Source organism: Mesoplodon mirus, assembly GCF_964341445.2.
Source record: "Mesoplodon mirus genome assembly, chromosome: 2".
NCBI classification, from domain to species: Eukaryota; Metazoa; Chordata; class Mammalia; order Artiodactyla; family Ziphiidae; genus Mesoplodon; species Mesoplodon mirus.
Window position 1 is genome coordinate 93,643,942 of NC_138977.1, and position 16,519 is coordinate 93,660,460.

Below are 16,519 nucleotides of genomic sequence, written 5' to 3' on the forward strand. Positions count from 1 at the left end.
CATTTAATGCTACCCTCTAATAACATTTGCTTCTTTATCTCAAAGTTTTAAATTTTCATTCCTTAGATTCTTAAACATATGAAATATTTAAATACATTTACTAGCTATTTCTTCTTTGGGGTCCTGTGCATTTATATCCCTTGTTTATTTTTCTATCTGGAACTTTATATTTTTCTTATTAATTTGTATTTGCTCTTAATTTATACTTATAAATATTTTAACGCTGTCACACTTGTTTCAAAAACTTTTCCCAACTTATTTCTTTTTAATTTTATAATTCTTAAATTTAAAAATTTTGTGTAATCAGGTCTTATTGATATTTTTGTGATTCTTCTCTATTGTCAAGATGGCATTCTAAGCTCCTTATATTTCAAAACCCTGAGTAGCAAATTTATTTGTGAAAATTCTGTAAGGAAGTTAAAACTGTCTTAAGATATTATGGCTGTTAATTAACCCCTTAATCTTCCCAGATCACAAACTTGGGAATAGTTAATACCTGCTCCCCTAGTCACCACCACCTGATAGTTTCACACTCTTCTATCTATGCTTATGGTATGAAATTGATGAAGTGAATTCTTACATATATATCTAAAGCATATGCATGCTGGTCATGAGAGCCAATGTAAAAAAGTCCTGTGGTTGGATCCACAGTTGCTGAGCTTTTGACAGCATCCTCAGTAGTAAACATCCAGTATTTTTCTCCACTATTACTCTTCAGAATATAAACCAACCCATTATAACAGCCTGTTGGGAAACAAAATACAAAAGATGAGATTTAGATATGTCACTGGAAAATAATTATTTGGCTTAAATCATGACAATATATATTCGATGTTCTTCATGTGTACTTAGGCTCTATGTTTGGCTCAATTTACATTTCAGCAAAGCAGCAACCATTCGTATAAAAAATCTGTTTAGTAGGTACACCTTACATTTTAAAAGTACCATAAAGTGCTTCACTACCAGGAAAACAATGAACATGAGCATGCTGCAGCAGAAACAGGCTTTGACAGACCTGGATTCAGATCTTGTCATGGCCATCCTTTGGGCAAATTACCTAGCATCGCTGAGCCTAGATTATCTTTCTGCTGAGTGTGGATACATCTACATCAGGGTTACTGTGATAATTAGGATAAATGCCCAGTACATAGTAGGTGTTCCAGAAATGCTAACATTAACAATGATCAAATGTTTATTGACCTTTTACCTTGTGAAGGGTACTACTCTAAGAATTTTATATCTATTAACTCATGTAATGCTCACAGTGAAGTGCTACTATATGCATATATACATATATTTTTTATTTTGGCAGTGTTGGGTCTTCGTTGCTGCGCACGGGCTTTCTCTAGTTGCGGGGAGCAGGGGCTACTCTTTGTTGCAGTGCACAGGCTTCTCACTGCAGTGGCTTCTCTTGTTGTGAAGCATGGGCTCTAGGCATGCGGGATTCAGTAGTTGTGGCGCATGGGCTCTAGAGCACAGGCTCAGTAGTTACGGTGCACGGGCTTAGTTGCTCCACTGCATGTGGGATCTTCCTGGACCAGGGATCAAACCTGTGTCCCCTGCATTGGCAGGCAGATTCTTAACCACTGCACCGCCAGGGAAGTCCCTGGAGCAGTGGACTCTTGATTGTGGTAGTGGTTACATGATAGCATGTTATCTGTCAAAATATAAAACTGCATACTAAAAAGGGTTTTACTGTATATTATATTAATAACAAATATTTAACAACACTGAACTGTATATTTAACAGTTCCGTTAACAACACTGAACTGTATATTTGAAAATTGCTGAGAGTGCATCTTACAAGTTCTCATCACAAGAAAAAAATTGTAACTGTGAGGTGATCTATGCTAACTAGATTTACCGTGGTAATCATTTTGCAATATACACATATCAAACATTATACTGTATACCTTAAGCTAATAAAATGTTATATGTCAATTACATCTCAATAAAACTGGAAATTTTTTAAAAAAGAGAAAAAAAGTACTAAGTGACCATCATGTGCCAGAGGCTTTGGGTTTAGACACTTGGAATGCAAACAGTAACCTCAATGAGCTGACTTTCATGGATAGGGAATACTCATGATCATTCACATGTATAACTGAAAGTTTCCTGTAGTATAATTTTCAAAATGTAGGCTTTCAATACAGAAGAATCAAACTCAGATTCAAGTAGATTCTAGCCAGGCTAACATAAGTAGGGAGATATATTCCTAAGCACTTAGTCTGAAAAGCTTTGGTAAACAGATGCCATGAGCACTGAAGTAAAACTTGAGGTAGTTTGGGGGGTAAAAAGAGAGTGGTAGTTGAGGAGACATTACGCCTAGACCCCCATATCTTTGTAAAGTAAAAGTCACCTACACCTTAATGAAACTGAGTAGAAGGTAGTAGCTAACACTTGTTGAAGGTCACAGAGCTGGTAATAGCTTTAGAGCTAGGTTCAAATCCAGAAACTCTAACCTAAGGCCCACACTGTGAATCAGCATGTAGTTAACTATTATTCTTTGAGCACTTAGCCTGTCCCTAGCAATGTACTAAAGGATTCACAAGCAATTATTTCATTTAATCCTCTCAAAAGCTCTATGATTATTGTGGTAGTTTTAAAATATATCCACAAATTCTGTGATACTCAAAGAGATATTCAACAGGTGACGCTAATTCCCCTCCCTCTGAGTGTGGGCCAGACTTAATGACGTTCTTCTAATAACAGAATAAAGCACAAATAATGGTATACAACTTTAGACACTAGAAGTACTGCGTTCCTCCTCAATCACTCTCTTGGGTCACTCACTCTGAGGGAAGTTAGCTTCCATGTTGTGAGGGCATTCAAGCAGCCTATGGAGAAGCCCATGTGGCAAGAAACTGAAGTTTCCTGCCAAAAACCAGCAAAAACTGAAGTTTTCTGTCTGCAGCAATGTGAGTAAGCCATCTTAGAAGCAGATTTTTCCAGCTCGTCAAGGCTTCAGATGGTTGCAGCCACAGGAAAAACACTGAGCCAGAACTTTCAGCTAAACCCCTCCTAAATTCCTGACCCATAAAAACTGTGAGATAATAAATGTTTATTAAAGCAACTATATCCCAATAAAAAAATAAAAAAATGTTTATTATTCTAAACCATTAAGTCTGGGGATAATCTGTGATGCAGCACCATGTTTTATTTATTATGCCCATATACTCATAAGAAAACTGAAGTTCTAAGAAGTTCAGCAACTCGTTGAAGGTCACAGAGCTGGTAACAGCTTTAGAGCTAGCTTCAAATCCAGAAACTCTGACCCAAGGCCCACACTGTGAATCAGCATGTAGTTAACTATTATTCTTTGACAGCAACCAAACCTACTATACGTAGGTTTTTAAAATTTAACTTGGCCCTACTAGCATTACCATATGGTAATTAAATTTAACTCTATAAACCTCAAATTCAGAAACTTACCCACTACAATGAAGTTTCCACACTTAGATACACAAGCTGAGGATTCAATGCGATCTCCCAAAATCTGTTCCCATTTCACCTTTCCAGAGTAAAGATCAACTGCCATCATTCTATGAGAATGCGAGCCAATGTACACAGTGGCAGATGACTTATCAACAGCTGGTATTACAACCAGAGGTGAAGCATCCACACATTTGCCTGTGTCTGACCTCCACCTCACATGAAACTCCATTTTCTCAGCCCCCATCACAGATGTTTCCTCTTCAGAAACTTTTGCAACACAGGACATATCTTTTGACTTCCCAATAAGAGCTGGAGGATTTAAGCTTTTCATATTTTGAATGTTAGTCTGTGAAATTAAATCAGAAGAATAGGCTGAAGGGCAATGTTCCAACTTAGTTAAAAACCTAGTAGTATTCAGAGACAAAATCTGACTCCCTCGGCTCAGTGCAATAAAAGCATTGATCTCGTCACAATTTAAAGGCATGACAGATTCCTGATGTAAAGATTTTCCACTGGTTTCCTCTTGATTAACATCGCTGGATTTTCTTTTTGTGGCATAATTCTTGCTAAATGTCAGATCTTCATCTGGAAACACTGTTTGAAGGATGTGATTGTAAATCTCTAAAATAGAACTGCTAAGAATAATTTCCAGAAGCCCAGGTACTGACGTGCCAACAAAGTTTTCAATCTCATTGAGGAGCCGTATGGACTTCAAAGAATCTCCTCCACTATTTAAGAAGAGTGACTCATCAGGAACCTTCAAAGGGTCTTCTGAGAGACTCAGAACAGACTACAGATTAGAGAAATGAGAAATATGGTGAAGTTAAAGATCTAAAACCAAAAGAATTCAGCATTTAAAGGTAATATATAGATGATGGTAACTATATTAATGAGATGAACACAAAACACACTCAAAATAAATTTTTTAACAATTTAAATAAATTTTAAAATTATTTTCTGTATAGTAAAGGAGACCATCATTATGCTACCAATTTTGTCACGAACTACCCTAGAACTGCAAATTATACTTCCCTTTAGAGCAGTTTTTCTACCCATACAATAGGGAATGGAATTATAAAAACACCTGATTTAATATCAGATATTAACAATATCTGATATTTCTATAATATGGGAATAATTATTTTCACTAACTTCACATAAACCAAAATTATTTTCCAAGAATCTAAAAACGAAGTGGATATTACTTTTATCTAGATATCTATTTTCAGACAAGACTATACAGTTACATCCTCTTGTTAGAACCCTTTAGAAAACTCCAAATTTTATCTAAGAAAAATTATACTGACCTGTAAATCACAGGTAATAAAATATATATTTTAAAATAAGTTTTTAATTGTTTTATATATATATATATATATATATATATATATATATATATATATAAATAAATTCCCTTAAGCAGAAACATACATGTTGTTACTGAAAGTTCTTCTGGAGTAATTATGTTAAGCCTTTATACCACAGATTGTGGTACAGCAAGATTCGGCTATTTTTTCAACTCTGACAAGTGTTACTGCACTTGACTGACCATCTTAGGGAAAAGTTATGTCAAGAGAGGTTTTGTCTACTCGTGCCTTTTTTTTTTTTTTTTACTCGTGCCTTTTATGACTACCTCACTTCCAATAAATTTCTATATAGGGAGCTTAATCTAGTCTTGCAGTAGAGAACCTAACTAACCCTTATTTGAATACAAATTGAATAAAACAAAGCTATACTACTTAACATCTGCACAGCAGTAATATTCTTAGGAAATTTTATCAGACTTATTAGGATGCTACATTCCCTGAAGATATACAACAACCTCCTGATAATAACAAATTTGTATCTTAAAAGTTGTACCTTCCACAAATGATGCAATTTTTCCCAAAGGTCCTCTTTTCCATTGAGTTTACACTCAGATCTCAAGTCTATGGAGTTTAAATAAATCTTATTTAACTCAGAAACATCAATTTTGCCTTAATATAAAAGAGAAACAACAATTTTTAAATTTCAGCTTGACCCCTTCATGTCTTTGTTAGTCACAATACACACATTTTTCATTGTTAAGGTTAGAAATCCTATATAATAGTTTGTCATGCAGAATCAATAATCAAGAAGACAGTCCCATGCTACCCAGAATGTAATGGGTAGCAGATAAGAAGAAAGGAGGGACTTCCCTGGTGGCGCAGTGGTTAGGAATCGGATGCCTGCCAACGCAGAGGACACTGGTTCAATCCCTGGTCTGGGAAGATCCCACCTGCCGCGGAGCGACTAAGCCCGTGCGCCACAACTACTGAGCCTGTGCTTTGGAGCCTGCGAGCCACAACTACTGGAGCCTGCGAGCCTAGAGCCCATGCTCCACAACAAGAGAAGACACCACAATGAGAAGCCTGTGCACCGCAACACTAGTGCACCACAACAGAGTAGCCCCTGCTCGCCGCAACTAGAGAAAGCCTGCACACAGCAGCGAAGACACAACGCAGCCAAAAATAAATAATTTTTAAAAAAGAAAAAATAAAAGGAAGGCCCACACGCAGCAGCAAAGACCCAAGGCAGCCAAAAAATAAATAATTTTAAATAAAAGAAAAAAAAAAGAAAGGAGGGGCTCATGTTGCTCTCATTTAAAAAGCTAAAGAAATGGTACTATTTACTGAGCAATAACCACATTCTGAAATATTAAGTAAAGATGAAACTGGGAAAGTAATAGAATATGGTGATTAAGAGCACATGTTTTGAAGTCAAACAGTCCTACAGAATTTCAACTCTACTACTAACTAGCAATGTGATTTTGGAGAAATTATTTAACCTCTTAAGCCTTATTTTCCACATCAGTAAATGGGAATAATACCACATACTCACAGGAGTTTCTGGAGATAAAATGAGTTAATTATACAAAGTATTTAACAGAGGGTCTACCACAATATATATTAGTATTACTTATAATAATAAGGATTTAAGTGGCCTTTAAACTAGTTAATACAATTAGTATCATTTGGCACTGAAACATAGCTGCTTCAAATTATTTTACCATGAGATGTAAATGGTAGAGAATCAATCAACACAAGCTCATCCGGGATTGCATGACTTGGAAGATGTTTCTGCAGTTCTTTAAAGATGTAATCCTTTACTAAATCATTTTTGGACACCATGAACAAAATTAATTTTTCCTGATTATACCATGTAACTGCACAAGATTCCACTTGTTGAAGACCTTCAGCAACCTATGAGAGAGATTATCTCAATTTGCCAATAAGGACATTTAAAAACAAACTTCCTAAATACTCTGCATTCAATACAGCCAAATTAAAATCCGGAATTCACTAGAGATTTTTTAAAAATTGTTTCCTACTATCACTATTACCAACACACAGGGTTCTTAATGTTTTCCAAAAATAATAGCTCCCAGAGCAAAATAAGTCAACTTATTTTCAGTTATCAAAATCCACTTTGTCACTTATTTAAAAAACAACTCTTCATGCTGAGAATAAAGTGCACAATGAATTATCCGTATCTTCTACTGTTTAAATAATACTTCTAGGTTTAAATAATACTGACAGAGAACCCTGGAACAGAAAAGTAGTTATGGCTGCCTCTAATACCTACATATATTAATAGATATTTAATATTTAAACAGTTCTACCTGTTGCACAAGTTCAATGTTAAGACGTTTGCCATGACGTTTGATCTGACTGTCCTTTCGTCCCAAGAAAAATATCTCTCCATCTTTTATAGTCACAAAGTCTCCTGTGGCCCTCATTGTGCCAAGTGGTACTGTCACTTCATCATCAAGAAAACATACTCTATTTCTGCCACCTTCACAAGATATAAACAACAATGTAATTTTTTAAATTCATGGAAAATATATTACAAACCATGAAATCAGAACATCTCCAAAAGCTCAGTTACTAAGTTTCAAAGTTTGAATATTTATATAAAAAAGGGGACTCACTTTTAAATGTTATCTGATAAAATTATATACAATAAGAACCTTAGTAAAGTAAGCAAAGGGATGAAACACAATCTAGTTCTAAAAATACATGTGATTAAAAACATTCTTAAAATACTAATTAAATAGAATTTTGGCTATAAACAGAAATACAAACAACCAATTTACAGTTTCTAAATTACTTTTATATCTTCTCTTAGAGTATTAGACATTGTTATCTGAAATAATTATGGTAACTAATTAAATGTTTCATGACTCTGAGGATGAGATTAAAAATTACCATCACCGAAAAGAATACTAGACTTAATAATTGAGGAAAGAATAAAATTGACACATCAGGTATTTTTTCTTGAAAAAAAAAAAAAAGAAATTATTCCCAATCAACAAATGTAAAACAACCTAAAAATACTTGGCCATTGCCTTCTTGAACTGTGAAACCATTAGTATCTTTGACTTCAACTACTGTTCCAAGCAGTGGAAATCCCAGTTGTACAGGCAATTCACATCTATGAAAACACAACAACCCAAACCAAATTTAAAAATTTTCATTTGAATAGAATATTTACCAGTGTATTTAAATCACATTGTACCAAATAAAGAAAAAGAAAGTTTTTGTTATAATTCAAAGATTGACAAGAGGAAAAGGTTAGGTGGAAAAGTTATCATGTTATTCATTGCTGTTTAGTTACAAAAACCTCTAGCAGGATCTGTAGCACCAGTTAAAATAAGAAAGGTTCTGGATTCCCAGCTTAAAATTCTAGATAAAATAGTGCTTATAAAATATTACTCCAGTGCCTACCAAAAATACTATTTGTGTTAAGATACTGGAAAAATAAGTTTCTCTCTACCCTACCCTGAAGTAACTGAAACCCTTACTTCAAAGTAGAGTTAAGAATTTTCTCTGGTATCCTGTAAAAAGTCGCCCAACTTGATACCTCTGTGATACCATAAACATTAAATATTTGTGTTTTATTGCCTATTCCTCTCCAGCTTTTGAGAACAGTTAATGATGGAAATGCTTCGCCACCAAGGGCCAATACTCGAAGAGAAGAATTGGTTGATAAAACAGTTGACTTGATAAGCTGAGATCCAAATCTTCTAAGCAATGTCGGTGTTGCCTGTAGATACATTAAAAATAAATTATTTCTTTCCCTTCACTTCTTTAAAAAAAAAAAAAAAAAAAAAAAAAAACACTGTAGTGATTAGTCCAAAGCTTAACATTGGGAGCTCACAAGGAAATTAAGGCTGTGTTTATTAAATGGCAAATCATATTTGGAACACCACTGAAGCAGCATCACCTTTTTAATGTGGACATAAATTTTGCTTCAGTAAAAAAAAGCAAATATTAATTATGTTTCATTATGCAGTTTAGACAAAAAGGTTTAAAGGACAAAAATCTATAAAATGAATTTACATTTCCTTTCCCATTATTTCTATGTAGAAAAAGTAAATAAAAGTGTTAAGAAGTGCCTAAGCAAAACAATGAATAAAGATTTTAAAAAACAACTTTATTAAGATAATATAATTGACATACAATAAACTATACATATTTAAAGTGTACAACACAAATTTTGAGATATATTATCGGTGAAACCATCACCACAATCCAGATAATGAACATATCCTTCAACCCTAAAATCACTTATGTACCACTGTAATTCTTCCCTTCAACTAGACCTCTCCTCCAGACAACCACTGATCTATTTTTTGTCACTTGATGATCAGCTGACATTTTCTAGAATTTTATAAAAATGGAATCATACAACATGTATTCTGTTTTGACCTAGCATCTTTTACTCTATGTTCAGTGAAAATACTTTGTGATTCATGTTGTATATATCAATAATTCATTCTTTTTTGTCTTAGTCTGTTCAGGCTGCTATAACAAAATACTGTAGACTGGGTAGGTTATAAACAACAGAAGTTTACTTCTCACAGTTCTTGGAGGCTAGAAGTCCAAGACCAGGGTGCCAGCATGGTCAGGTTCTGGTGAGAGCTGTCTTCCAGGTTAGACTTCTTGCTGTGTCCTCACATGGTGGAAGGGGATAGGAAGCTCTGTGGGGTCTTTTTTACAAGGGCACTAAATCCCATTCATGAGGGCTTCACCCTCATGACCTAAGCAGTCCCAAAGGCCCCATTTGAATTCTGGGGGACACAAACACTCAGACCATAGGAACTTTTTATTCTATTGTATGGATCAGGACTAGCTTTTGAATTTCCATATAAAATTTAGGATCAGCTTGTCAATTTCTCCCCCAAAAAAGTCCATCAGGATTTTGATAGGGACTGGGTTTAATTTATAGGGAGAACTGCAATCTTGACAATATTGAGACATCCAATCCATAAACATGAAATGTCTCTTCATTTATTTAGCTCTTCAATTTCTATTAATAATGTTCTATAGTTTTCATTGTACAAGCCTTGCTCTTCTTTAAATTTATTCCTATTTTATTATTTTTGATGCTATTGTGAATATAATTATTTTCTTAATTTCATTTTTGGGCTTTTTTTTCTATAATGTAGAAATATAGTTGATTTTGCATATTGATCTTGTACCCTCCAACCTTGCTGAACTTGTTTATTAGTTCTAGTAGTTCCCCCATGTCGTCTGCAAATAGTTTTACTTCTTCCTGTCCAGTGTGGGTGCTTAATTTCTTTCTTCCTTTTTGCTTTATTGCACTGGCTAGAACAACCAGAATAATGTTGAAGAGAAGTGAAAAGGCAAACATCCTTGCCTTGTTCCCAATCTTAGGGTGAAAGCATTCAGTCTTTTATCCAAGTATAATGTTAGCTGTAGTCTTTTTGTAGACATCCTTTATCATGTTGGGGAAGTTCCCTTCTATTCCTAGTTTGTTGACTTTCTTTTTTTATCATTGGCATTGGATTTGCCAAATAATTTTTCTGCATCTGCTGACATAATTATGTGCTTTTTGTTCATTATTCTTTATCTAGTATATAGCACCAGTGGATTTTTGGATGTTAAAGCAAATGTGCATTCCTGGGACAAATCCCACTTAGTCATATTTGATGAAATAAAATTATTTTTAAGGCAGGACAAAAAAAATTTTTTTAACATAAAATTCTCTCTCTGGGCTTCCCTGGTGGCACAGTGGTTGGGCGTCTGCTTGCCGATGCAGGGGACACGGGTTCGCGCCCCGGTCCGGAGGGATCCCACATGCCGCGCAATGGCTGGGCTCCTGAGCTATGGCCACTGAGCCTGAGTCATGGCCGCTGGGCCTGCGCGTCCGGAGCCTGTGCTCCGCGGCGGGAGAGGCCACGGCAGTGAGAGGCCCGCATACCGCAAAAAAAAAAAAAAAAATTCTCTCTCTGCCCATTTGGGCCCCACTGCCCTCGCTTTACAGTGCAATGTGCATCTGCATTATACATTAACCAGACCACCTTAGAAGATACAGAAATACCTGCTACATTGTAAAAAGCAAATTTCTCCTCGAACCAACAAGGTAATTCCTTAGAAGATAACATTCCTGTCTTAATCCTGTGACGGATCACAATGACCCACTACTCGCCTTATATGTGCAGATTTAGACTATGTAAACTATCAATATGTCACTTTGATGTATAACTCTTTGTCTCGAAAATGTATATAACTGTGCTTTGACTTCTAACAGGCAGAAGGGTCCTCAGATCTTTCTGAAAGACTGTCTGCCAGGTTATAATCCTCAGTTTGGCTCACAGAACATTCTTTCTTCCTTTATTAGATTGACTAATTAATTTTTCATCAACACATTTTACATTTCCTGAGACTTATTTTGTAGCCTGGAATATGACCTATCCTAGGAAATGTGTGCTCTGCCTTTGGTGGATGGAGTGCTCTACATATGGAATATGGTTGATCATGTTATTCAAGTCTTCTTTATTATATACATATTGAGTTCTATCTAGTTTTTCAATGAATTACTGAAAGTAGGGTACTAAAATTTCAAACCATTGAGTCGTCTATTTCTCCTTTCAGTTCTGTCCATTTTTGCTTCATGTATTTGGAATCTCTATTTTCAGGCAGATATCATGTTCTTGATATAATATACTTCTTTTTTTAAAATTAATTAATTAATTAATTAATTTTGCACCAGGTCTTAGTTGCAGGAGGCAGGCTCCTTAGTTGCTGCTTGCCGGCTCCTTAGTTGCGGCAGGCGGACTCCTTAGTTGTGACATGTGAACTCTCAGTTGCAGCATGCATGTGGGATCTAGTTCCCTGACCGGGGATCGAACCCAGGTCCCCTGCATTGGGAGCACAGAGTCCTAACCACTGTGCCACGAGGGAAGTCCCAACAATGTACTTCTTGATGTACTGACCATTTTATCATTATGAAATGTTTTGTTGCTGGTTTTTTATTTGCTTATTTCTTTGTTTGTAACTTGCCTGGGTTAAATGTGAATTGTCTCCCCCGTATGGTCACTGATGTCACTGCTCAGTTGGCTTTTAAAATAGGTATTTGGGAACTCCCTGGCGATCCAATGGTTAAGACTCAGCACCTTCACTGCCGTGGCCCAGGTTCAATCCCTGGTGGGGGAACTAAGATCCCACAAGCTGCATGGTATGGCCAAAAAATAAATTAATTAAATACATTTTTTTTGGCCCTTGGCAGTGAGAGCTTGGAATCCTAACCGCTGGACCACCAGGGAATTCCTTAAAATACATATTCTTTTTTTTTTGGCTGCATCAGGTCTTAGTCGCGGCACACGGGATCTTTCATTGTGGTGTGCAGGCTTCTCTCTAGTTTTGGCATGAGGGTTTTTCTCTCTCTAGTTGTGGCATGCAGGCTCCAGAGTGCGTGGGCTCTGTGGTTTGCGACACGCAGGTTCTCTAGTTGAAGTGCGCGAGGTCAGTAGTTGTGGCGTGCGGGCTTAGTTGTCCCGCGGCATGTGAGATCTTAGTTCCCTGACCAGGGATCAAACCTGTGTCCCCGGCATTGTAGGTGGATTCTTTACCACTGGACCACCAGGGAAATCCCAAAATACATATTCTTGTTTTCATTTTTTTTAATTAATTTATTTATTTTTGGCTGTGTTGGGTCTTCGCCTCTGTGCGAGGGCTCTCTCCAGCTGTGGCAAGCGGGGGCCACTCTTCATTGCGGTGCGCGGGCCTCCCACTATCGCGGCCTCTCCTGCTGCGGAGCACAGGCTCCAGACGCGCAGGGTCAGCAGTTGTGGCTCACGGGCCCAGTCGCTCTGTGGCATGCGGGATCCTCCCAGACCAGGGCCCGAACCCGTGTCCCCTGCATTAGCAGGCAGATTCTCAACCACTGCGCCACCAGGGAAGCCCCTTGTTTTCATTTTTAAGTCTTACTTCCTAAGTGTCGCCTCATGTCTGCATAGCTCAGCTGTCAACCAGTGACTGGACAGATTGTCTGTATAGGTGGATCTGTGTGTGGATAGGCGAGCTCATTCAAAGTTAGGTCATTTTCAAGTCTGATCCAGCTTTTATTTTCCATGGGCTCTTTTGTGTCTCTTATGTGCATGCACATAGCCTCAAGGTCAGTCAGGAATGTGCTTGCCCGCCTCACCATAGCAACCTCAGGCTATTGGAGCTGTAGGCCCTTCTTGCTGGCTAGAATGCCACAGATTCCCTTTTCTAAAGCAAAATTCAGCAGTTTTTAAAAACATAAACATATTTCTGTTAAAAAACAAAAAAATAAACATATTTCAGATAGTTATATGCCTTTAGTTGATTTCTAAAGTGTTGAAATGGTTATTTTTGTCAATTTTGTCCAGGTTTATAGTTGTTTTTTGGGGAGAATATCTGCCAATCTCCTCACTTGGCTATAGCCAGAGGTTACGTGAATGAAGATTTTAAAATGGCTTCTTTCAATAAAAGCTAAAAGGACAACCTGAATTTTAATTTGGGGAGATTATTTAAGGTCATGGCTTGTCAAAATATTTAAGTAGTAGGATGACCCTATATCCCAGTATGTACTTACTGTTCCAGATTACTGTCTGGGAATTTAGTGCTTTCATTCACTCTCAGGATTCCAAGTTTTTGGTAATAAATTACAGTGGTCACCCTATTTATCCTGAAATGATCCTAAATCAAGCTCTTAACTGTTCCACCAAGAGTTTTTGGGGTTTTTTTTAAACAAATTTATTTATTTATTTGTTTGTTTTTATTTTTGGCTGTGTTGGGTCATCATTGCTGTGCGCGCGCTCTCTCTAGTTGCGGTGAGCAGGGGCTACTCTTCGTTGTGGTGCATGGGCTTCTCACTGTCATGGTTTCTCTTGTTGCGGAGCATGGGCTCTAGGCGCACAGGCTTCAGTAGTTGTGGCACGTGGGCTCAGTAGTTGTTGCTTGCGGGCTCTTGAGTGCAGGCTCAGTAGTTGTGGTGCATGGGCTTAGTTGTTCTGCGGCATGTGGGATCTTCCAGGGCCAGGGCTCGAACCCATGTCCCTTGCATTGGCTGGCAGATTCTTAACCACTGCGCCACCAGGAAAGCCCCCAAGACTTTTATCATAAGGAAAATCTCTTGTCAAAATGACAACTGAATGGTCCTGCTCTCCATTTTCGGTAAAGCAAATCTGAAATATTCTGGCCTAATTTCTAGTGTTAAGGATAATTTCAACTTTGAACTCTATAAATGAATGCACAACTATGAATATTCAGCAAGGTAAAGCATAGTAACACTTTTCAGATACTCATAAACTGAAATGATCAATTTACTGGCACAGGACAACTCAACATCCTTTGCTACCAAATCATCTTAGGCATAGGGAAACAGGACTTAGCAAATAACAGAAAAAAGTGATAGAAAATGTTATAGTTTAATTCCAGACTGTCTAAGTAAAAATTTATGTAAAAATGAAAAACACTTATGTTGACACTTTGGTAGATAGCAACCTAAGATTTTGATCTAACTAAAAGGTTTCACTTTTAAAAGGCATCAAGTTTAAATAATATAACTTTGTTTCCCAGAGTATACAAAAAATTCCCAAATATACTTTAGGTTTGTAAGAAACCAAACACTGGCCCTTTCTTCACAAGAGAAAACTCTTACTCCTGAGATAAAGAGGTTCTTAATTTCCTTAAAAGCTTAGTCCATCTCACTTTGGGGCCTTTCTCCCCTGCAATAACTCAAGATATTCTATTTTTTCCAATTTTCAAAACTTTAGCAGCATGTATTCTCTTTGAGAGCTTTTAAGATCCTTGCTTAATATGCAATTAGGTTTGGGCAAGGTTACTTGTAAATAAAATCTGTACAAGGAGCTCTTAAATGTATCTCCTTGATGTATCTCCTTGATGACTTACATATTATTTGGTAAGAAATTGACTCTGGAGGGAAAAGGTGAATGCTGATAATAAAATAAAGCTAAAATTCACTACAAGACATGTGTCTTATACAAAAGAAAGGTTAGCCTGTCAGCTTTTGTGCTTCTCTTCTTTACTCAAACCAAGTCAAATGTGATCTGCTCATAATATTCCAAGTAAATATGTATTGTGAGTTATATAAAATCACAATGAAACTATATGCAAAATTTGCTGTATTTTGGGAACAGAGTTAGTAAATGTGTATCCATTTCTCAGAAGGATCTATGATCCCAGAAAAGTTAAAAACCACTGCTAAAGTAAACTTATCTGAGATTGTGTTTTAACATTAAGCAACAGGGTCAGATTTAAAGAGGTATAAGACACTATTAAGGTACTTAAAAAATATTCCCTGAAAAATTATGCTCCTTGAATTTTACAGGAAAATAAAAGTTGTATTATTAAAATCTTGCCCAGATTCATAGAATGATTCACCAACAGATGAGAATTTATACCACTGATACCTAGCAAAACTGCATTGCTATACTCATTTCATTTATATATAATGGTTTTTTTAATAGGATGAAAAACACATTTCCTAAAAAGAAAGTCAGCATCAAATTTTGTCTCTGGGGAGAAATTTAACATCCTCTCAAGTCTCATTTAAAAAATTTTTCATTTATCATGATATGCATATAATTTTATTAATTCTCTCTAGTTTCACTAACCACTTGCAATGTTATATCTTAAGGCTAGAGTACAAGTTACATACTTCCACATATATATTTTTTAAATCTTCAAAAATGCCAAACTTAAAAAATATATTTTTTTAGGTTAAAATAAAACATACCGATGTAAAAATCAGAAAATCTAAATTTCTAAGTCAATTATAATTTAACTTACTTAAAGCAGCTTTTAGTGGGAAACACAATAAACTCAAAACTTTAAGACAAGAGAGGCATATCCCAACAGATTTGAGTAAAAGTTCCTTTAGTTATTATAGTATGTACAAAGTACATAGTAAAATAATTTTCTAGACAGAATTAACTGATTTTTTTCATTCTCAAACGAACAAAAAGCGACATCATCAGGAAGACAGCCCTTGATAATCTAACTAGATTATCATTAATCCATTGTAAAGAGCTATAGGAATATAAAATATTCTCTAACACACTTAAAATATTGAATAATTAAAAACAAAACATTTCATTTGCTACTAAAATGTACCTGTAAAATGGTCACTCTGTGATGGGAAAAGAGAACAGCAGCTAATTTTGACGGGAGCACTTTGACAGAAGTTGGTACAATAAGCAGAGAGGCACCACTTGATAGAGCAACAAATATTTCCACAACAGAAGGATCAAAGGTCAGAGGTGAAGCCAGAAACAAAACATCTTCCTGAGTGATCTCAAAAAGCACCCTAAGGCAAAACAGAATGTAATTATGAAAAATGCCTAACATTTAGTAAACACATATCCTAAAGAAGTATTTACAACCATTAAGTTTCCAGATGTTGGCCAGATTTTTTTTTTCTCTTAACCAAAATGGTGCTATTAATTCTAGAACTCGTCTTTATAAATGTAAGGATTAAAAGCCATTTAAAGCAAAGCCACTTTTTACCATGACGTGTTTTATCGTATGTGATGGCCTTCTGATGCGTCAACTTGACTGGACTGAATTACAGTCCTCAGAATTCCCTTTCTATTGACAGTGTGTTTCCTGTTAGGGTAGAAGACAAGGGGTATTCTCTCTAGACAGTTGGAGGACAGAAGGCGGACAGCTGTCATTTGATAGCACACACACCTTCTCCCATTTATTCAATCAAACACTAGCTTAGGTGCTGCTGTGAAGGGATTTTGTAGATATGATTAAAGTCCCTGATA

At 36.2% G+C, this 16,519-nt stretch overlaps 2 protein-coding genes across 4 annotated transcripts in view; one reads left to right on the forward strand and one right to left on the reverse strand.

The window, feature by feature from the left end:
- CRACD (capping protein inhibiting regulator of actin dynamics) overlaps positions 1-16,519 on the forward strand; it is a 316,726-nt gene that overhangs the window by 285,993 nt on the left and 14,214 nt on the right. The window lies entirely within an intron of this gene.
- AASDH (aminoadipate-semialdehyde dehydrogenase) overlaps positions 1-16,519 on the reverse strand; it is a 37,178-nt gene that overhangs the window by 6,161 nt on the left and 14,498 nt on the right. For 2 of the 3 annotated variants that reach the window (XM_082609300.1, XM_082609301.1), the window contains exons 5-12: positions 15,864-16,056; positions 8,258-8,499; positions 7,781-7,887; positions 7,076-7,248; positions 6,464-6,656; positions 5,296-5,411; positions 3,433-4,225; positions 581-744 (exon numbers count right to left, since the gene is read on the reverse strand). In XM_082609300.1, the coding sequence (XP_082465426.1) occupies positions 581-744; positions 3,433-4,225; positions 5,296-5,411; positions 6,464-6,656; positions 7,076-7,248; positions 7,781-7,887; positions 8,258-8,499; positions 15,864-16,056 (1,981 nt within the window). The remainder of the gene's footprint in view (positions 1-580; positions 745-3,432; positions 4,226-5,295; positions 5,412-6,463; positions 6,657-7,075; positions 7,249-7,780; positions 7,888-8,257; positions 8,500-15,863; positions 16,057-16,519) is intronic. The other variant, XM_082609302.1, reaches the window with a different exon arrangement.